General features: G+C 41.5%; 1 protein-coding gene across 2 annotated transcripts in view; it reads left to right on the top strand.

Annotated features, from left to right (window-relative positions):
• The window catches only part of ptprk (protein tyrosine phosphatase receptor type K), a 114,831-nt gene that overhangs the window by 64,626 nt on the left and 27,298 nt on the right, over window positions 1-22,907 (top strand). For both annotated transcript variants that reach the window (XM_080490350.1, XM_080490351.1), the window contains exons 9-19: window positions 7,132-7,244; window positions 7,878-8,058; window positions 18,076-18,258; window positions 18,861-18,980; window positions 19,248-19,357; window positions 19,461-19,662; window positions 19,912-20,017; window positions 20,343-20,415; window positions 20,694-20,816; window positions 21,740-21,814; window positions 21,954-21,990. In XM_080490350.1, the coding sequence (XP_080346476.1) occupies window positions 7,132-7,244; window positions 7,878-8,058; window positions 18,076-18,258; window positions 18,861-18,980; window positions 19,248-19,357; window positions 19,461-19,662; window positions 19,912-20,017; window positions 20,343-20,415; window positions 20,694-20,816; window positions 21,740-21,814; window positions 21,954-21,990 (1,323 nt within the window). The remainder of the gene's footprint in view (window positions 1-7,131; window positions 7,245-7,877; window positions 8,059-18,075; window positions 18,259-18,860; window positions 18,981-19,247; window positions 19,358-19,460; window positions 19,663-19,911; window positions 20,018-20,342; window positions 20,416-20,693; window positions 20,817-21,739; window positions 21,815-21,953; window positions 21,991-22,907) is intronic.

Genomic DNA, 22,907 nt, shown 5'->3' with positions numbered 1-22,907 from the left:
TGTGTGCTGCTGTTGTGTCTGAGCGCGCAAACGCCAGCCAGCTCCATTGTTGTCTGTCCGTGTGTGTGTGTGTGTGTGTGTGTGTGTGTGTGTGTGTGTGTGTGTGTGTGTGTGTGTGTGTGTGTGTGTGTGTGTGTGTGTGTGTGTGTGTGTGTGTGTGTGTGTGTGTGTGTGTGTGTGTGTGTGTGTGTGTGTGTGTGGGCTACGTGAATGGAAGCCACGTGCGCATGTGTGCTCCAGTTGTCATGTGCATCTGACATGTGGTTAATAAGGTGTCACCAATGTGTGTTTGAGATGGGATGCTTTATTCATTCACATCCAATAGCTCACATATTCAATTCATCTGGAGGAGGAGGAGGGCAGGGTGTGGGAGGTGGTGAGGGCGGGGGTGTAGTGGTAAAAGCGAACAAGATTCAGAAAGAATGATACGGGAGTGACAGAGCGCGGGTGGGGGTGGTGGAGGGGGAGGGTGAGCAAAGAGTGGTGCGAAGATGGTGAAGAAAAGTTAAATGTAAATAGTCAGCTCATTATCCAAAGAATATCCATATCAGAATGAGGAATATGTCTGAATATGTAAACAGCCGAGCAGAGGCATGTTTATTATTCTGCATATGAGATGGCAGAGGAGAAAGAAATGAGAAATCAAAGCAGAAGCCTGCACAGTGTATATGAATATTTGATGGTGCATCTCGCTCATTGGAGGTCTTGTGCTGTCCGGTGCCAGGGTTCAAGTCCCTGTGTCACTTGACCCTTTACTCTGCCATGGCGGAGGTTACGACTCCCCAGTGAAAGTGAATAGATTTGTTATTTCTTTGGTCAGGAGGATCCAGCAAGAGACTTGGACTTTGCTGGTTTAATAAGAATAAGTAAGTGGCTAATGTTTACTTATCATGAACATCTCTCTTTTTATTTTAAATATGTGAAGAGCAGATAGAACAAGAACACGCACAGCTGGAGATATGTGTCGGAACATGAATAAGACCAATCTCCATAAAATATATGAGAGTAGACTTTCACAATGTGTGAAAAGATTCTTTTGGAGCTTTGAGAGATATTGCTGATTATGAATATTGATCTGGAGTGTGGTTGTTAGGAAGATATCACTATAAAAGAATGAGGTCTGCATGTATAAATGCAGAAGGAGTGGAGACTCATGTTTATTTATTAGAAATATCAGATGGGAGATGAGAGCCAGAAAGAAATCAAAGAAACAGGGAGTATGTTTATTTCACTTGTTGAGAAATGTGCTTCTTGGAGATTTGACGCTCCTGCAGGACATTAGCGACCATGAATATGGGCAGAGTTCAGCTGCATTGCAAATTTTTTAATTTATTTATTTATTTATTTTTTACTCTGAATATTTTAATATTTATTTATTATGAAATTGAAGCTAATCAGAGGATGCTGGGGATACCACTGGATGAATGGTGTATACGATAGGGATATGATCGGCAGGAGAACAGCAGGAAGGGAAGATTCCTCTGGATGTGCTGAAAATGAATTGTATACATTAAAAATGTTTGGCAGTAGGACACGGGCCCGGGCTTCAGCTTCAAAGCCTGAAAAATGCTCCACTGTGGGGACGTGTGATTGCTACGATACAGGTAGTCCCGACTTTATAGTCTATTGATATTTATAACATGTAGATGACAACGGTGGGCCATTATTGTGTGCGGGAGATTCGGAAACCCAAGAAAAGAAGCAGATTTTGCAGACGTAGGTATGTCATGCGAGAAAGATACGTGACACATAGGGTCCCCAGATAATTCTCTCACTATTTATTTTATTTTTCATCCGTTTCTGGCTATAGACTGTTACAACACAGAGTGTCTCTGATTGCTCACAGGCCGAAATAGTGTTCAGACATATTATTCCTTCATTGCTGTTGGTAAGCCTGAATAGGAGCCGACATAAGTCGCTATTGGTTATCATGTCAGAGTCGCTCATTACTGTAATTACATTGAATCTCAGACTCACAAAATAGTGCAACACATAAAAGCTCTGAATAATTAACGATAACACCCCAGTTGCATTGTAAACAATTGTGGTATGACTTGCAGTACTTAGGTTCTTTAATGACCTTAATAATCAGCGGTCGGCCAAACCAGGCGCTCATATATGGTCATTTGACATTTTGTTGCGCGGTTTCACTCCAGTAGCAGAAGAAAAAATGTACAACAATATAATTGCTGCAATTAGTACAATATACAGTAATTTACTGTGATAATAGAAGTGGTTTTGTCATTTTGACACAAAAGACACATATATTGAACAAAAGGGCAAATCGTGTAGCCAGCAGTGTTTAGTGCTGTTTGGGTCTATTTCCTATCTGATTGTTACGTCGCGTTAACCATTTCATTTCATTTAACTGTATTAGCAAATATATTTGTATGACTGTATGCACATGCACTGATGCATATGCAAATGCCTATGTTTTTTCCCAATAATTTTCTTTTTTTTTTGATGTGTCAATCACTTTGAAAGAAATTCTGAACAAAAGTTGCTATATAAAGACTAAATAAAGTCTGATTGATTATCTAAATATCCTACAGTGTATAACATCAGATTTTAGTAATGCAAATCTAAGATTTGTTGCTATTTATTTGAAATAAAAAATAATAGAACGCTACAACCAACTGCTAAAACGGATAAATGTTTCTTATTGAATTTTATTGCATGGTTGTATAATCCATACACATGCAAAAAAAAAAGCTTACAATTATAACTTCCTAAACATTTCCATAGTATCTACCTTTTCCTAAATCCCAATTAGTATTTGTATAAGACTACATTATAATTCTATTCTAATACATGGCCTTTGAGAATGGTGTTCAATTTTGTGAGTGGCTCAATGAATTCCTATCCATGTAAAGTAATGCACTAGGCACTTTGGGTAAAAAATAAGAAAAAGAATGTGTCAAACGTCACATTTTCTAATAAAACATGCTGCTTGCTATGCAGAATTTGATAAATGTGCAAGTAAGACAACAACATTGTTATCTGGAGGTCAGTCTTTGTGCTGTAGGTATAGTATATTGAGTCCTGGGTTTCAGCAGCCCTAAGCTCTGAGCTTCAACATTGGATGGATTGGTAATGGCAAGCTGCAGCCCTGCCTTTACAAGTTCTATCTGTAAATAAGCAGTGTAAGAGGTAAGACTTTGTCCATGTATTTGTGTGTGTGAGTGTGTGTGTGTCGCTTCTGGTTTGGTCAGAGGCGCGCTCTAATAAAGCCTTGCCCTCTGGTTCCTGCAGTGACAGAGTGCATCATCACGCCAGCTCTTATCACACACACACACAAACATGCATCACCATGCCAGCCTGCATCAGCGCACAACCGATGGCCTAAAAATCTCCTGCGAAATTACTGTCACAGACGAACACACAGCTGCATCAGACTTAAGAGGACACACAAAATACGGGAAATCTTGACGTCTGGGGATGACTGTCCACCACTAAATTGTCCTTTGCTTCCTTTTTAACTCATAACTTAGTTTACACACACACACATGCACGCACACACACACACACACTTAAGTAGTACTGACAGGTGGAGCTTCAGGCGTTGGGGAGCAATAGAAAACCTACTACACTGTTGGCCATTGATGCAACCAGATAAAACACACACACACACACACACACACACACACACACACACACACACACACACACACACACACAGACTCGTCTGGAGGTCAGATGTCCTCCAGTGAGTTCTCCAGTGATGTCAGCAGCGGTTCGCAAAAGCTAAACTTTATTGACAAGGTTGCTGACAATGGACAACAAAGCAGAGCATGCCTCATGGGGAACAGTCGCTACTGAAATCTCCTCCTCCCTCCTTAAGTTGGGCTTTGTGTCACTGGCATGATGTTTGTTTTTCAAACTTGAATGAAGACAATCTCTGAGTGCCTCGGGAGCTTTTTTTTTGCCAGTGAATCAAATGAATGACACTAAAAACAAATTAATCATCTCGATGTGTTAGGTCAGGATTGACACCCACATTTGAAGTCCTCCCAGAGCTGATTTGTTTTGTTATTATCATTTACATTTGTCCCAGAAATGGGAAAAAAAAATAAATAAAAAAATGATGAGAGGTTTCACACATGTGATTAATAATAAAAAAGATGGTGACAACAAACCCACCACAAAATAACGCAATAACACCACTGATGATTTGTTACATTTTTTTAGGTCAACTGTACAACTGACAAGTGATGGAGAAACTAAAAGGAGAATAAAATCTAAAGACTGAACCCCTTCCAGCTCATGTTTTTTTCTCTGGAGTCGCATAATGACCCACTTACATTTCTTACTCTTTCATTTCTATGCCTATTATTTATCTTTTTGATATTCAGTACTTTCTTAAGTCACACGCAAGCTGAAAATGCACAAACCCAATATTTTGGTCATCTACAAAAATGTATCTCTGTGTCTTTCATTCTTTATGTGTGTTTTAATCGTGAAGTTGTTTACTTTATTTATTTGATGGCTTTGTGAGCTGACATGTTGTTGACGTTATTGGTTTTCTGAAGTCACTTCAACATTCATTATCTGGATTCTCCTCCATCTGCCTCTCTATTTGTGTGTGTGTGTGTGTGTGTGTGTGTGTGTGTGTGTGTGTGTGTGTGTGTGTGTGTGTGTGTGTGTGTGTGTGTGTGTGTGTGTGTGTGTGTGTGTGTGTGTGTGTGTGTGTGTGTGTGTGTGTGTGTGTGTGTGTATGTCTGCGTTGCACATGTGCTGTCAAACTTTGCTGTTTCATCTGTTGCTAAAAAGACATTTCCCAGCATGCACCTCTCTGACAGCCATATTCCACACACACACACACACACACACACACACACACACACACACACACACACACACACACACACACACACACACACACACAAGTGAGAATAATGCAAAATATCGCTATTATTGGAGCAACATACACAGTAAGGACAGACATTTAATTGAGAAAATACTCTACTTACTTTGATACGTTCCTATTGAAGCTCGATTGCAGAAAGAAACATTCTCCTATCCTTGAACAGATAGGAATATTGCCTACTAATGTGTTTGAAAATGTGCCATGGAGAGATAAAATCTGTATGATTTACTGTATGTGAGACAGATCACGGTGCAAGTGTGTGTGTGGAGTGATTAATTCATGCGTTGATCCCTGTGTACGTGTCAAGTGGATGAATCTTTTATGTGCCGTGTTTTACGGCTGTGTGTGCCTTCGGCCTGTCAATCACAAATGTGTGACAGATAGCTCTGATCTGGCTGGCCCCGACCCATCACACATCCATCACACACACACACACACACACACACACACACACACACACACACACACACACACACACACACACACACACACACACACACACACACACACACACACACACACACACACACACACACACACAATTTATTCACTGAGAAGACCATGGCTGTGATTCAGGAATGAATTTCCAGACCTTTTGCGTGTGTGTCTAATGAAAGCTAAATACTGTGTTTAAGATCTGGACGTTATCACAGAATGTATCAGGGGGGAAAAAAAAAAACGGAAAGAAAGCATATGACTTGACCTGCAGTGACCCTGTTTGCTTGTTCTATACTTGCATGCACAGGGCCTCAAGTCATTGTTTTAGTTTTAGTTTGTTTGATTCAAGTAGGTCTTTGGTCATTCTTAGGTAATGAAAGTAACTAAATACCCACAGTAGATTTGTCTACGTTTTGCACCAGAAACCTTTCCTGAATCTTCCAGGATTCAAACCCAGACCCCCCCCCCCCCCCCCCACACACACACACACTCACTCTTTGTCAAAAAATAATAATCTGAAATAGAAAAAGAGAAGCACAAAAAAGAGGACTATCAGTCAAAGTGAGTAAATGTTAGGATATGTGAACAAACTGCTATAGGTATTTCCTATAAATTGCATTTAGAAAGTAAGCCGACAACTAAAGCCACCTTTTAAGTGTGCAGCTCCTTGCATTAATCAGGCGCCAGTGTAATTCGGTTTTCATGTCTGACTAAGCGCGCAAATCCCCACAGCGGTCTGTTGAGCAGAGTGTAGTTAGAGTTCGGCCTCCAGCCTCTGACCTCCTCACCCGCTGCAGAATACATTTGCACAGAGATATTGGTGACTGATGGGTAAATATCAATTCCCTGAGTCAGAGCCTGCGGGTGGTTGCCGGGACAGTGGAGGGCCGAGCGGGGCTAGATGTGGGAAGCTTAGCTACTTAAAAAGATCCTCAAACCGGGTAGGATGGTCTTAATGGAGGATGATTATGAACTGACTAGATGAAGGTTGTATTGGGAAGTTATTAAAACAATAAGGGCTCTGCTTCTGACGGGACTGGTCGGGATATGAGAGCAATGGGAGTGGGCTTCTTCTTCTTCTTCTTTTTTTTTTTTTTTTTTTTGCTCCGTCTGTCACATCCTCATGTATAAATAAAAAAATCCATCATTGTATGAGTACATTTCCATATTCCACATCTTAGAAGGACTCGAGGTATCGGTCACGGTTGACACTTTTTTAAGCGCCTTCCTGTTAAAATGCCTCCCAGTGACTTGTTTTGAAGGTGCGAGGCTTTTGATGTATAGTGTATTAATGCTTGGAAAAAAAACACCGCTGCTACAGACGCTGTTTGATAAAAGTGACCGCACGTAAAGCTTCTTTTCTTATGTGAAGTGTGCTTGAGTATCTGTAGAGAAACTCTAAATTAATGGCTGTATTATTTTTAGTGGCAAAGCGAAGACTAAAATAAACCTAGAAATGAGGGCAGTTTCTGTAAAAAATTAAAGACAGCCACTTCTCTTCAACCACTGGCATGACGGCATATTAAACTAATGAGCTGACCACCGTGCGGACACAGTTCATCGAAGGTTATTGCTGTTACCTTGAGTAAACCGAAAACCATCGGTGCCAAAGAGTTGACGTGTTTCACCGCCGGTTTGTTTACAATGTTTTTGACCTCACAAATGTCCCATCAGCTCCAGAGACACCCTCAATTACAGCGACTCGGGTTACTTTGCATACACAATAGTCTGTTCCGCCGTGACCTTGTTCCGTTGTGTTTTATTCGTCTTGTGAGACCCCTTTGAAACCATCTCTTATGATCCTGTTCATTGTTTTCTCTCCTCAGAGCCTCCGCACCCCATTGCCCCACCCCAGCTGCTCGGCGTGGGCCCGACCTACCTGCTGATTCAGCTCAATGCCAACTCCATATTTGGAGATGGACCAATCATTCTCAAAGAGGTACGTCCTCAGTGACATACCGGTGTCTTTTCAGGAAGAACATGCATGCAACAAGAGTATAACATTGTACATGAAAGCGTCAAAGTGCAGTGAGGAAATGACAAATATGTTTAATAAAAGTTCTTTTTCAACCAGTGGCATTAAAAGACCAATTATCCTGTTAGGAAACCAGGGAAATAGGCTGGAAATGGATTCACAGTGGCATATATCAAAGAGAAAGCTCCACTTTGCAAGAAATATGGTGTTTTGCATTCTTGCCAAGAGTTCGATCAAAAGTTCAGGACCACTCCATCACAGTGTCTCAATGCTGAATATTCATCGTTAGCCAGCAGGGAGCAGGCAAAGCAGGGAAACAACAGTTTGTCTGTCTCTGTGTAAAGTTAATAAATCAAAGAAATGATGCTGTCTTGTGGAATGTTGATGCTTAGTAAGTGAAAGATTTGGGAGTAGTGTGAAAGGTCGTTTAAGCAGAGCTTTCAGTGATTATTCCTTCATATTGTTTGGATTTTTTCAAACTGTTTCCACCGGTGGTCTGCCAAACAGACATCTTGTGCTACGATCTGGTGTCAGACCCTTTGATTGAAATTCTATCTTGACAGCGGTTCTAAGTGCGACGTGTGTTTGACATTGTAGGTCGAGTACCGTATGACATCTGGCAGCTGGACTGAGACTCACGCCGTGAACTCCCCCAACTACAAGTTATGGCACCTCGATCCGGACACCGAGTACGAGATCAGAGTGCTGCTGACGAGACCCGGAGAGGGAGGGACGGGCAAACCCGGCCCGCCGCTCATTACTCGGACTAAATGTGCAGGTAAGACTCCAAATAAAGTCCTCAACATGGCTTTGACATCACGCGAGAGTGAGAGTGGTGGTCTCTTTCGGGCTCCACGGTGGTGCAGTGGTTAGGCTCACAGTGAGAAGGTGCCCGGTTCTGATCTTTCAGTCAGCCGGATAAAGCAGAACACAGAATAGATGGATGAGTGCATGGTAATTGCTTTCAAACCAAAGTGTTTTTTTGGGGGGGACGACTGTGTTTCCAGAATGGATTCCTCATTCCAATACATTCCGTGACAGACAAATGTTCACGTAAAACGAGCTCTAATCAATTTGTCAAGTAGATGTAGAAACCAGACTTAAGTTGGGTCCTCACTGATTATTTATTGATCTGTCCCTCCACTGTTGCTGTTTCCTTGTCTGGGTATCTGTATTTTAGTTGCTGGAGTGATATTTGTACATTTAGCTGGCAGGAGGAAGGTAAGTTTTGGAATGGAAAGGAGAAGAGAGCCTGAGTCAGAGTGTTGTTGCTCAGCAATCTGAGGGAAAGAGGGAATTGAATACTGGAGGCTCTCCCATCTTTCATCACTTTTTATCCTCCTTTTTACCACCCTCACCTCACTCCTTGCTTTCTCTGCGCTACTCCCTCCTTTCATATCTTCCATTTCTTTTCCCTTGCATCTTTTCTCTTTGCCTCGTTCCTTGTTGCTGCCTTTCTCCCCTCTTTTCCAAGCCTCTCTCTCCCCGTCTCTTTCGCTCTCTGTGGATCAATAGACGGGGGGCAGAAACACTGTCTGACATTTGTAGAAATAAACGACTGAAATATAAACACAGCTCGCCTGAGGGAGAGCGACAGAGCAAGCGCGAGAGGCTTGATATGAGAGAGAAAGAGACAGAAATAAAAGCAATGAGCTTGAATGAGAAACAGAATAAGGGAGCGATGGAGAGATGATGAAAAACAATACGGCTGGAAAAGAAGGAGAGCAGAGAGAATGGGAGCGGGGCGACGGAGAGCAAGAGGCGAGAGAATGATGAAACTGGAGAATGAAAATGAAAGAGAAATGAAAACTCATAACCACAGGGCCTGACTGATGTCTGCCAACCTGTGTGTGTGTGTGTGTGTGTGTGTGTGTGTGTGTGTGTGTGTGTGTGTGTGTGTGTGTGTGTGTGTGTGTGTGTGTGTGTGTGTGTGTGTGTGTGTGTGTGTGTGTGTGTGTGTTGTGTGTTGACAGAGAGGAAGTCATAGACTTGTTCAGGCGACTCGTCCATTGAACAGTTTTCCTGTTTGACAGGAAGAGGAAATTAATCTGCTTCTCCTCATTCAAGCTGGAACGTATTTGCGTTAAAGACGTTGAGTCATTGTAATCCACATAATGTGCCTGATAACAAACCCAAAGCAGGGAAATAAGGTTATGTGAATTAAATCAACCCGTTCTGTACGGCCAAATCTTTTCTGTGTGCTGACTGAAAAATAACAATGTATGAAGTGTCGGAACAATTAAAAGTAGTAATCTCTCATAATCCTCTGAGGGATTTTCTTGACATATGATCATGAATCAAAACCATTTCACACAAATTTTTTATATTTTCTTTGATGTTCAATTTACCAATACTGCCACAAGGTGAACTTATCCCACCTGATCAGGCGATATTTGTTTTCCCAAACAAGACAGATAATGACAGATCTACTGATTGGTGAGATCATTAACACTTATATGAAACTGGCTTTGGCTTCACGCTACAGACTCCTTCTGTAATAGTCCACATCATCACAGTAAAAATGAAAGTCACTTTGTTCTATTGTTCCCAAAGAACGGATGGAATATCACGTTTAAGTGACAGTTAAACAATATTGACTCAACAGTCGTACGAGAAAACAGCATTGTCATATTCCTGCTGATTATGTGAGACTGACGTCTCAGCTTGTCAGTTAAATGCCTCTAAATTGAATGTTCGACTTTCCTAAAGTGTAACTTTCCATATTGCCGGCTACGAGCAACAAAACCTCCCAGGTTCTCCCGTCGCTCTCGATCTCAGTGACTTCACCTTCCAGCCGTTGTACAGGACAACTACAAAAGCAAGAGACTGAATATTGTAGTCAGTAACTTATACCTACTTATACCTGTGTTAAGTATGATTGATAGACAAACTGAACTGCTTCCAGACCACTAATACATGTCCCATTATTTAATCTATGGACCCCCATTTTGGCTTTTTAATACAGTTTTTATTGAAAATACCACTTTAAACTACTTTTGCTGTACATTGATCCACATTCTCTTTTCTTTAATGTTTGTCAAAATATTGATTGACATTTTTCATTCATTTCAGAATAAAGTTATAGTTTTTGTTTTTTTCCCCCATGTCACACTCAAACATTCAGGGTACACTTCATCAAGCCTTCTCATTGGTTTAAATCGGCCTGAAATATTGGTGTTAGTTCAAAATGAGCATTACTGCCACTATAAAAGAAAACTACTAACATATCTCTTTGAAAGATACTTCAATTAATGGAAGACATCACAAATTGCATTATTTGGATTTTGAACATTGTCATTTGTGTCTGCCCTGTTGTGACTGAAAGAACAGACAAGATAAATGCAGATTTTATGTGCATGTGGGTAAAACCAAAGTATGTGCTGATATCAGTGTCACCATTGGTTGGGGACGGTGGGGGTGGTGTTGAGGGGGGGGGGGGGGGAGGGGGGGGCTTTGTTTTGAATCACGCTAAAAGTGCATTGGGTTCAGTCAATTGAGTAAATAAATCAACTGTACGTTGACTTTCTGAAGGAATCAAACTCTTTTTATCTTCTATGTATTCTGTTGACTCTGTTTATTACCATGATATCGTCCAACCTGTTCATCCTTCTGTTTTTCTGTGTGACTGAGGTCATTCACTATCGGAGACACGCACGCACACACACGCACACGCACGCCCCCCTTTGACTTGGTTGGGCTGTGTTTGTTTGTTGTGAGAGCGAAGGGCCTCCCAGACACAGGGTAGAAATGTTATTTAAATGGTAATTATTCCTTTGGCTTTTCTGTTTGGTTGGGTTCGTCTGATCCCACCACCTGTAGTTTGCTGAAGATTTAGTGTAATACAACATAATGAAGATGTGCATGCACGCTCACAAAGGGAAACGTGTGCACAAAATTAGGCGTAAAACCAGAGCATGCCGCCACACGCAACAATATTTAATTAAAAACCAATAAAGTTAATAAAATACTGCGCAGACATCACACACCCTGCTGAGCAATTGATATGATAACAGGAAGGATTTCATCTCCTCCTCTTCATCTCTTTTCTTGTTTTCCTTTGCAGTTTCTGCTTTTCTTTTTCTTTGTCATGCTCCCTCTGTTTCTCCTCTCCAACTCTTCTGGATTTTTTTTTTTCCTCAGTGGTGATGTATTGCTCTTGTCTGAAGGGTGAAAAATAATCAACTTGAAGTGAAGAGTGTGCGTACGCATGCGTGTAACAGAGGAAAGTGATGAAGTAGCTTTTAATCCAAATCCTGAATTTTCTGCTCAAGACCTCTCGGTCATGGCAGGTTAGACGCGATCGTGCACACGCGTGTGCGCGCACGCACAGTTCAAGGGAGTCACAGTATTTCTCGTATGTTGCACAAACTCAGCATCACTTGGATTTGTGGGAGAATGGGATCGCAAAACACACATTTTCAAACGCACAAGCGCAGACGGAGGAATCACACACAATATATCAAATGTACTTTATGTATGCGATAGTACACACACACACACACACACACACACACACACACACACACACACACACACACACAGGGTCAGGACCTTGAAATAGCCCGATAGGGTGATGTGCTGTGTGAGTCAGTTTTAAAGTGCTTTTGTGTGAGTGAGTGTGTTTCTTTCAGCATGTGTTAAGTTAGTCACCATTTTGGTTCTTTATTGTCGAGGTTCAGTTTTGCATATCACGTATTACACAGGTTGGTTTTTTTTTACAATTTCACATTGTTTTCAGAGGTCCAACAACATTCTAGTCTTGGTCCTGAATTTCAGCCAGTCTAAAAGTCCCTCTAGTGAGCTCTACTGAGAACAGGCTGTTTCGGTGTCTGTACCTTTAAATGCTAACTAACTGTGTCTGACCTCGCCTACTTTATGTCTGCTTTCCAGTAGCTTTTGCGAGGACAAGAAATGGTGCCCACTTGTAATTTTAGAGGGCAGGGCGCTCATCTACCTATGGGAGGGTCCACTACTAGAGGGAGGGGTTATTTTCCCTCATGACATCATGAAGGGAAAATCTCTGATTCGTCTGTATTGAAGACACATTTGCTAAAAGATGGAGCAAGCAAGTGAGGGAGATGATTTTCTTCATTTCTGGGGCTACATACACAGACCATGGGGACACCTATTACTGTAATAGAACCATGAAAAAATTATTAGAAATGTTACATAATATTGGACCTTTAAATTATCCATTAGTGTGTAACATAGTTACAATTTCAATGACAATAATGAAATTGAGAGTTATGGGCAAACACAAAACCTGGCCGAAAACATTCGGAATTCACCCAATTCACGCCACCAGGAAAATGTAGAGTCAGTAAACCACGGAGAATCTCGTTGCAACTTGCAAACTTGTCACACAAAGTTCCCCAAACCAAACCAAACCAAACCAAACCAAACCAAACCTAACCAAAGCAGGGACCTCCTAACAAGTGTGCTGACCACAGTACCGCTGTGCTGCCATCACATCTATATTAAACAACTTTATGAATTGACCAACAGCCCAAACTCCCACAGCAATTTGATTGGTTTGGTCAAATTAAACAATTTTGGGATATTTTGTCACCTTACAGCATGAATAAATGAACCACTCAGTGAGAGCATTATGAGACTATTACTTGATTTGTATTCATAATCACAGAGCACCACCGGCTTTATTATATAAGTCGCATATGCTTTGCAGTGGGTTGCTTTTATAAGTAATCTGTTAATTTAGTTTTGTAAATTGTTTTAATGTTACTTAATCCTCAAATCCTCACAAGTTTGTCCAATGACTGATTCCATGCTGCTTTAATTCCTTGCTTTAATTTGTTTATGTTACTTGTGAGCCTTTCTCAGTAATCATAACACACAATGCACAGTTTGATTTCTTGTCATCCCTCCTTGCACTGTATGTGTGTTTTTTTGGGTGGGGGGGGGGGTTATAAATGTTTTAGTTGCTGTTTTCACAATTAGCCTCTTCACCAGCCAAATCAGATTCAACTTGTAAATTGAAAACATCGCACAGTCCAAATGTGCACCTTTCATGTACATAAATCTGGCCTTGAACGAGACAAACACATGCAGAGAGAAATTAGAATTGGAGAGGGAATAAATGGTCGGAGGCTCATTTGTCTTTCTCGTGACAGTGGAAGGATTACCGGGAACTAATTGGACAGATTAACTTGGATTTAGCTGCATCTCCTGTCAACCTTTTCCGTCGTCCTCCCCGCCACTGCTTTCCTCCTTTCCTCTTCTCTTCCCTCGTTTTCCCCCAGCTTTCTTCTCTTCTGCTCTGCTATGTTGTATAACTGTATATTTATTGGCACTTCCTCATGCTTCATGTTGGGGGACATGGTTTTCGCTTGCCTTTAGCGTAGTTGTATTTCATTTAGTTTAATTTCCTTTTGTTTCCCGTTCTTTAATTCCAACCTCTGGATTCTGCTGATATGAAGCTTTCGGTCCTTGTTGTTATTGTTGGTGTTTATTGGTATTGTTGTTATTTTCAAAGCTCCATCTGTGGAGGACAAAGCCTTTTAGTTCCAACATGAATCCAGCCGTTTGTCTGTCTACCGGAGGAGGGGAAAGAGACAAGGCAGCTTCTGTGGTTTGCCTCTGGACCCGGTCCCGCTCCACTCTGGCCCCAGTCCAACCCAGTTATCGTCTCTCTCGCTCTCTCTCTCTCTCTCTCTCTCTCTCTCTCTCTCTCTCTCTCTCTCTCTCTGCCCTCTCTCATCTTTCTCTCCCCCTTCTCCTCTCTGCTCCCATTATCTGTCCCTCACTCCCTCCAGACCCCGTTTCATTTCTCCACACATTGCTTTGTGTTTACACTCGTCTTTATTCAGTTTTTTCAACCCTTCCATCATTCCTTCCTTCCTTCCTCCCTCCCTTGTTCTCTTTCTTTCTTCCTAACTCTCCATTCTGTCTTCCCTTCCATCTGTCCATATTCTGTCCATTGTCACTTGCCCTCCACCTGCTTTCACCACCAACAGTAAATTGACAGATAAGCAGCAATGCATTGTGGGTCAGAAGGGGAATTGGGTTTGGAAACAGTGTGTGTGCGTGTGCGCGTGTGCATGTGTGCTGTGGAAACATAAATTTGTTTTCAAAGTCACATTGTGGTCAGTGTTTGAGTGTTTGAGGATGAGACGTCCATGCAATAAATCTTTACATTCTACTGTGTGATATCAGGTTAATGTTAGTCGTGTTTCCTCGTGCGGGGTACGATTTGGAAATGAATGTGATAGAGTGAGAAGGTGGGCTAAACATAATTGCATGTGTTTGCGTGTAACACGCAGCAATGTCATATATTCTCCTTTAATTTTGCGTTGAAGACCATCACACTGTGAAGCAGCGTTGGCATCAAGAGACCCTGAAATCAATACAATTTATTACACCGCCCTAACAGCTTGCACACGCGTGAGTGTGTGTCCGTCCTAATAGTGCAGTTTATGATGAGGATCATGGGTATTGATTTGAGGGAGGGAGAGGAGGGGGAAGGAAGGAAGGAAGGAAGGAGCGAAGGAGACAAGTGAGGAAGAGACAGGTGGAGAAAGCTGCAGGTCTCCCTTTTGCTCTATTGAAATGTCAACCAGCCAATAACGGGTTGCAGCAAAAATGAAATGCTCTGACCTGTCAGACATTAACACACACACACACACACACACACACACACACACACACACACACACACACACACACACACACACACACACACACACACACACACACACACACACACACACACACACACACACACACACACACACACACACACACACAGTCTGGTAATGATATTTGCTCAGCAGACAATTACCTGCACAACTGTCCTTCTTCTCTCAGTTTTTTATACCCACTCTTCATCATTCACTGTCTATATGTCAATTTATTAGTGAGATATTTATACAGCTAAACATTTTAGCAAACCCCCACATCTGTATTTTGTTTACAGCTCTGTGTGTGTGTGCGTGTGTGAGCGTGCAAGTGGTTGGTTGTGGGTGTTTATGAGTTATGAGTTGTGTTTGCCCTTGACGATGGATTCTTATTATGGGACTTTAACTGACACACACACACACACACACACACACACACACACACACACACACACACACACACACACACACACACACACACACACACACACACACACACACACACACACACACACACACACACACACACACACAGCTTTAGGTTGTGACAGATTAAATCTGGATAGAGATGCATAGGTGTGGGTGCGTGTGTGTCTGTGTGTGGTGTGTGCTGGGGTAATAACCCAGTGTGACGGTGTTCGTGCCTGTTGCTTTCTGTGCATGTGTGTGTGTGAGTGACAGGCAGATAATGGGTTGTCAGAAGAAGCGACAAGTTTGTGTCCTTGTGTTGTCTCCTCTGAGAGAAGACGACCCGGGGAAAAACACAGGCCGAGACGAGGGTTGGGGAGAGACTTGGCGGTCTGTATTTAACTTGAGCTGTTTATATTAAAAAATCCCGGCAGGACATAGAGAAGCAGGCAGGTTACTTGAAAAACAAAGATGAAAAAAAGAGGGAGCGTCAACTTATCAACAGGTGATAGACTGATTATCACTGCGATGTCAACTTCTGACAAGAGACAATGAACAAAACTTTTAATTAAATTTGTCCTTGTTGCTCAATAATAGATTTCTCTTCAGTGTGAGGTGTCAGGAGCCAATGTGTGCAATCAATATCAAAGTCAGTCAAGGCATAAAACCCTTCTTCTTTTTTTTTGCAGTTTTTGTGCATTCAACTGGCAATAATATTAAATCTCACAGTGATAAATCCTTATTTTAAAGACGGCTTGTGTACAGTGAATTTGTTTTTTTTTTAACACGAAACATAGCTCTAAGAAACCATTTATCAATACTGTATTATTTATTCATGTATAACACAGAGAGGCCGCTGATGTTTGATGGTCAGGACGATTCTTTCAAACCCACACAAACCTCACCAAGGTAAAAGATCAGGCAGACTAAGCAATGAAGGGTTGCCAGGTCTGAGAGAGAAGACCAACCAGACAGCCACTGAAAAGCAGCCTAATGTCAAAGCAAACCAACAAAACCTTGCATTTCCAACCACATAGTTTATCCAGTCTTTAATTCCATTAATTCCCCATTCCTTTGTGTATTTTCTGTTGTTGTGAACACTGGTTTAAGGGCAGCGACAGCAGTGACTCGCCGTGGGCCGGCTTGTCACACATCATGCATACTAATCTGGACCGAGGAGTCAGTTTGATAAGATTTAAAACATGTAATTTCATTCAAAAAGTAGATGTTTATTCATAGACATCGTTCATGTAATTTGCATACAAAATGAGTCTGCCTGGGCCCAACTCACTCACTCACTCACTCACACCGAACTAAAAATTTAACCTTCAAAAAGAAAGCGTGAACCTGGCAACTCTAACTTGATTAAGTGGAGTGAGGTGGTGGCAGGTTAACGAGGGAGGTGCTCTCTGGTCATTTCACTAACGACAGGTGATGGCCTTCAAGCTCACCGCCACATTCAAATTGTCTACTCACCACAAGCACTTTGGCTTCGGTAGTAGATTTACTTTCTGCATCACAACATATCAGAGAATCAGAACATTTTAACTTAGAGTAACAAGTGCTGGTTTCAGTGCTGGTTTGAGCTCTCTGATAGTATTTTTGTTCAGGGCTTTTGTTCAGCACTGCTGTTTATCTTCTACCCAGCTTCATCCAACTCCTGTTCCCGGAGCTGATCCCACATACACACATGCACAGTGAGAACATGCAAACCCCACTCAGAAAGAGTCCCAAACCCACTCTGGATTTGAATCGGGGACCTAATTGCTACCGCGCCAATATCGGAAATACAGTATGTAGAAGAGCAAGTAGCATAGCAGCTCTGTTTATCTGTGTAAATGTGACAGATGGTCGATCAAGTATTTACTGCTGTGTGAGTGATAGAAGTTGTTTCGTCCTCCGGAGTAAAAAAAAAAAAAAATAAACATTTTTCTTGATCAAGTGAGTTCTTCTCTGGTTCGAGAAGTAGTTCTAAAAGAAATAACTCTCGGATAATAATTAGTGGCTGGCTGCTCAGTTTAATGGCTTTCTTAGGGAAAACATGGCGGCTCCTGCATGCCATCAGGTATCAGGTATGGTGAGCCTTCCTGTTAACTGGGTGGGATGTAGAATTGGGTAAACATTCATGTCAACTGACATGTAGTGAACTCAAATGAGCAGACTCAAGAGGAAGGTCTTGATTTTATGATTGTGTGAATGTGTGTGTGTGTGTGTATATATATATATGTGTGTAGGGACGGGCGGAGGGGTGGCTATTGATCCAGTTAAATGAGCCAGTTAAGGTAATTAAAGCTCTGGGCAGCGAGGAGGGAAAGTAGATTATATCGACAATAACAGTCTCAATACACATAAAAGATAGAAGCCAAAGATGTGCCTTGTAGAAGTTATTGCGCTTGACAAATGGTCGAATGGTAGCATAGAGCACAAAGTGAAGCGTTTATAAAACACACTTTTTTAATACTGGAAAGAGAAAAAAATACTGATTCAGCACTTCTTGTCATTTTTGGCAACACAAAGTATATTTACTTCATGCTCAGACTGTACAGTACTTAAAAACCTCATAAAGACCTTTTTGAAGTTCACCCATGTGTCGATTGATCAAGGCATCATTTCTCATACCTGCAAACATGTAATCTCATGAGAAGTCAGCAGTGTACCTCATGATTCAGCAACTATTTATTGTTTTGGCTGGGAGTTATGTGTCAAAGATGCTCCATTGTTTTACCCTCTCTCGCTCCTTCTCCTCCCTGCAGAGCCCATGCGGACTCCTAAGAGGCTGAAGATCGCAGAGACCAGGTCCCGTTTGATAGCGGTGGACTGGGAGTCGCTGGGCTACAACATCACTCGCTGTCACACTTTCAACGTCACCATCTGTTACCATTACATGACTGCCAGCAACCGCAGCAAAGCCGACTGCTTGGACATGGATCCGAAAGGTACCACTCAATATAGTGTTGTTGTTGATGTCTGTGCTGCGACACATACTGGTGTCGCGTTGATGTCCTTTAATTCTAACTTCAGTGGACATGTAGGAAAAGACATATTTGAGGAATTCTGAGAAATATTTTTATTAATATTTTATTAATATTTCTTATTAGTAAACCTACACCTCTTATATTGTTATATACTGTATCTTATACTGTTATTATACAGTTGAATTGCTGTTTGATTACCAATCGAACTGAAATTTTATTTCAAAGACACAAATCTTTACATATCTTTTTTGGTGATGATGATGATGATGATGATGATAATGACGTATGTTACGTTTTAAGGGAGCAAATGGCACATTTAAAGATAATTTTAAGGTTTTGTTGTTGTTGTTTGTTGCTTTTGACAGCAAATTGACAGCAGTGGAAATCAAACCAGCATATTTCTGGTGACAAGCTGGTTCCTATAACCTTTTAGGCTTGTAATCGTGACGTATTAGATATTTAGCAGCAGATCAGAGTTCCTTATATGTCCAACCAAATTCACATTTTTGTTTGCCATTTGTTGAATATCTATAATGATATCTATCAATTTGTTGTCCTCTCAGCACCACGCCACCTAGTGGGGAGTCTGCCCCCCTACACCAACGTGAGCCTCAAGATGATTCTGACCAATCCAGAGGGGCGAAAGGAGAGCGACGAGACCGTCATACAAACTGACGAAGATGGTGCGATATACAAAAACACATTATGTTTAATTATTCATTTATCATAGAAAAGTACTTTTTTCCCCCCCAAGAATGTGTTGTTCAAATGTTAGTCTTTTCAATCTGATGTACAGTAAATGTCTATAATGGTGCGGGCCTTTTGTCCACAGCGATTTCAAGCCTGAATAATTCAGTACAGCGATATTGAACTGTGGTATCTCTTCTCTTCTGTGTCTATTTATTTGTTTTATGATCATTGTTCAATTACGTCTGCCTGTATGTTAACAGTGCCAGGTCCAGTTCCCAGTCAGTCTCTCAAAGCCACTCCATCTGAAGAGACAATAAGTCTTTCCTGGAAGGAACCAGCTGAGCCCAATGGAGTCATCATCCAATATGAGGTACATTTTATCAGCTGCTGGCGCCACTCTCAGAGCCAAATTAGCAACACGCTGCTTCAGAAAAATTCTAAGCTCTGTTTTTGTTTCTCGTCTCCTTTTTCAGATCAGCTACAGCGGCGTGCGCTCATTTGACCCCTCGGTGCCTCTGCAGCGGCCGGGACTGCCCGTGTCTCTGCCTTCAAATGCGACCCACCATGTGTTTTCCCAGCTCCACCCTGGCGTCACGTACCAGCTGTCTATACGGGCGTCTACCTCTAAAGGGTTTGGTCCTGGAACCACACTCAACGTCACCACTAACATTTCAGGTAGTCAATATTTCTAATAGCTATTCAGTCTTAGATGGCACAGTGTGACAGTGGTTAACACTGTTGCCTCGCAGATCGTAATTCAACCAGAAGAGCCACGCTTGAGTAGTTGGTGCTTTAAAAAGCTGAATGGATGAAAGGAGGGATCTGTAAGAATATCTGTCTCTCTGTGATGGATAGATGTTTATATTTGATTTAGTTTCAAAGATGATCCAGCTGCACTGACGCTGACTCACGCTCTCTCCTCAGCCCCAACAATAGATGAATACGATGGATCAGAAGCTTTTCTGAATGAAACTGCAACAACCATCACCGTCCTGCTGAAACCTGCACAAGCTAAAGGAGCTCCTATAAGGTACTTCGCTGGGTTCTAGTAAACATTTGTCACATGTTCAAGGGATCATTGAAAAATATGACTTTTTTTCTCACTTTATCACCAGACTCCATCATTATAGTTCAAGCAATTGTCATATTTATGCTGTCAATTTTACCTTAATTTGTGTCATTGTACTTTTTTTTTTTTTGTACACTTCATCATATAGACTTATTTTCTGATAGTCAATGATAGAAGTAACTAGTCTGCCTCTGCTTGGATTTAGACCTGAGTAATGTTTTCATTGTGCGATTACATTAGTGAAAGGATAGAAACAGAAGCGATGACTGTGCTTGTTATTCGACAGTGCGTACCAGATTGTGGTGGAGGAAGTGAATCCTCAGCGGACTCGTCGTCAAGCTTCCTCTGACTGTTACGAGGTGATTATCAATCTGCTCCGCATATATTTAACAACTCATTGCTGTATAACATATTCTGTTTGTGCGTTTGTTTTCTAACAAACATATCAAGGAGTTTATTCCCCCAAACCAATTTTACAGTACATTTCTACCATTAGGCTCTGGAGATTTTTTATTTTTTTTTATGTTTAAAGCAGTCTTTTATTTGCTGAAAATCCTCTGTTTAGCTGAATATTTTGCATTTGTCAACTGCATTTAAAAGTACATTCTCTTCATTATGTATAAATCGTCTCTCCCAGGTCCCAGTTTCCTACCACAGTGCATCCAGCGGTGGATCTCCGTATTATTATGCTGCCCAGCTGTCCCCCAGCAACCTGCCCGAGCCTCTCCCCTTCACTGTGGGAGACAACAAGACATATCAGGCAAGCTTCTGTTTGTATCCAAACACTTTTTGTCAGTAGTGTTGTAGAAACAGTGAAGAGCTCAGCCCAAAACCTAAAGCAGAAATCTGTGCAACACATTCACAAGACATTGGTTTGGTGTAATGTATAACATTATGAAGTATGTGGTTTCATTTTCTATAGAAAGGTTATAGTCCTGGCAAGGATATATAATCCAAATTCATCCGTTTGAAGAGTATTTTTCTGAATGATTATTTCAATTCAAGGCAGTTTCATTTATATAGCACCAGTCACAACACAGCCGTCTCATGTCACTTTTACCCAGAAAAATCCAGTAATTCCATCTGAACAAGCAAAAGTAACCTAAAAGAAATCTCTGCATATCCAGACTCAGGTGGCAGCTTTTCTCCTGTTCTAGTTGAGGGTTAGAGGATAGTTAAGAGAGGCTAAATATAGGACATAGACATAAATCAACAACGCTTCAATATATTTGATGAAGATAAGATTCACTATCGTCCAGCGTGACCGTCAGAGATCCTGCAGGAAGGTGCAGAGAGGAGAGAGCATAATCCACCAGAGAGAAACAGAATGCTAGTGACATGTAATGGCAGCATTGGGATTTATGGAAAATGAGAAGAGGTAAAATGCTCAGTGAAATAAAGAAGGTTCTCCAGTGCCCTAAACGTAAAGCAGCTTAACTAGAGAATGGTCCGGGGTGACCTGAATCTGTCCGAACTAAACACTTTATCAAAGAGGAAAATCTTCGACTTAATCTGAATAATGGAACTGAAACTGGAAGCTGGTTCTACAAGAGAGGAGCCTGACAACTGAGAAATGTTCCTTGCAAACATAACTTAAGTTAAGTTGAAGATGGGTTTATTACCTGACAAGCTCTATGTTTTGTATCACATAAAGCTGACCTGATTTGTCCTCCTGTTCTCTAGGGCTTCTGGAATCCTCCGCTGGCTCCAAGAAAGAACTATAACATCTATCTTCAAGCTGTTAGCAGCACAGAGAGGGTAAATAATACGCTCACGTTATATATACTGTACATTATGTCGAACACAGTGGACTTTCACTTGCTTGCTACTCTTAGTGAACGAGTAGTCCCGCTCTCCTGGGTCATGCTGAGGTTTTTTCTTCATATTTTCTTTGCAGGAAACTAAGACCCAGTGTCTGAGGCTGGCCGCTAAACGTAAGTACCAACTGTCCCCACCACAAACCTTTACCTCCCTGCCCATAAAGACACAAATCAGTGTTGAAGTAACGATTTTAGTTAAGAATGAGGCAGCACACGGTTTGTGACGCTCCTGAACCTCAGCCAGAAAACCCTGGTTTGAATCCAGCCAAGGGCCTTTTTGTGAGGAGGAGGCATGTTCTACCTGTGGTTGTGTGGATTTTCATCCACGGTCTGCCTGTCAGGTTAATTGTTAAGTTAAAGTTGCTCATAGATGTGTGTGTGTGTGTGTGTGTGTGTGTGTGTGTGTGTGTGTGTGTGTGTGTGTGTGTGTGTGTGTGTGTGTGTGTGTGTGTGTGTGTGTGTGTGTGTGTGTGTGTGTGTGTGTGTGTGTGTGTGTGTGTGTGTGTGTGTGTTCATCTGTCTCTAAACGTTGAATACAGTGAGTATTGAAGATGGATAGATGGATAAATATATTCTCTCAATAATACAAAAAATGTGTATATCTTGTTTATTTTCCTGGCTTCAGTTTTAAAATGTATTAGCTTCCACTTGAAAATACTGTATTTTCAACATATAAAACATGCTGAACACACACTGTACATGTGTATCGATGTGATCAATCCTTCACTGCTTTGCAGCTTGTGCTCAGTGGAGATTAGGCATGTCTGTTGTAGAAAGAGCATTACAAAATAACAATATAACATTCATATAGATATTAAATTGAGAAAGCACAGCCATGTATTGTGTGTTTGTGCGCACTTTATGTGAGTCTCCATGTCAGGTTTTTACCAGCAGCCATATGTTGATAGATTATCAGGCGGGTTTTAAATGGTGCCCAGTTAATCCCTACACACACACACACACACACACACACACACACACACACACACACACACACACACACACACACACACACACACACACACACACAC

Source organism: Lipophrys pholis (assembly GCF_963383615.2).
Source record: "Lipophrys pholis genome assembly, chromosome: 21".
Classification (NCBI taxonomy): Eukaryota; Metazoa; Chordata; class Actinopteri; order Blenniiformes; family Blenniidae; genus Lipophrys; species Lipophrys pholis.
Note: the sequence above shows the minus strand (reverse complement) of the source record. Positions and strands in the feature narration are given on the sequence as shown.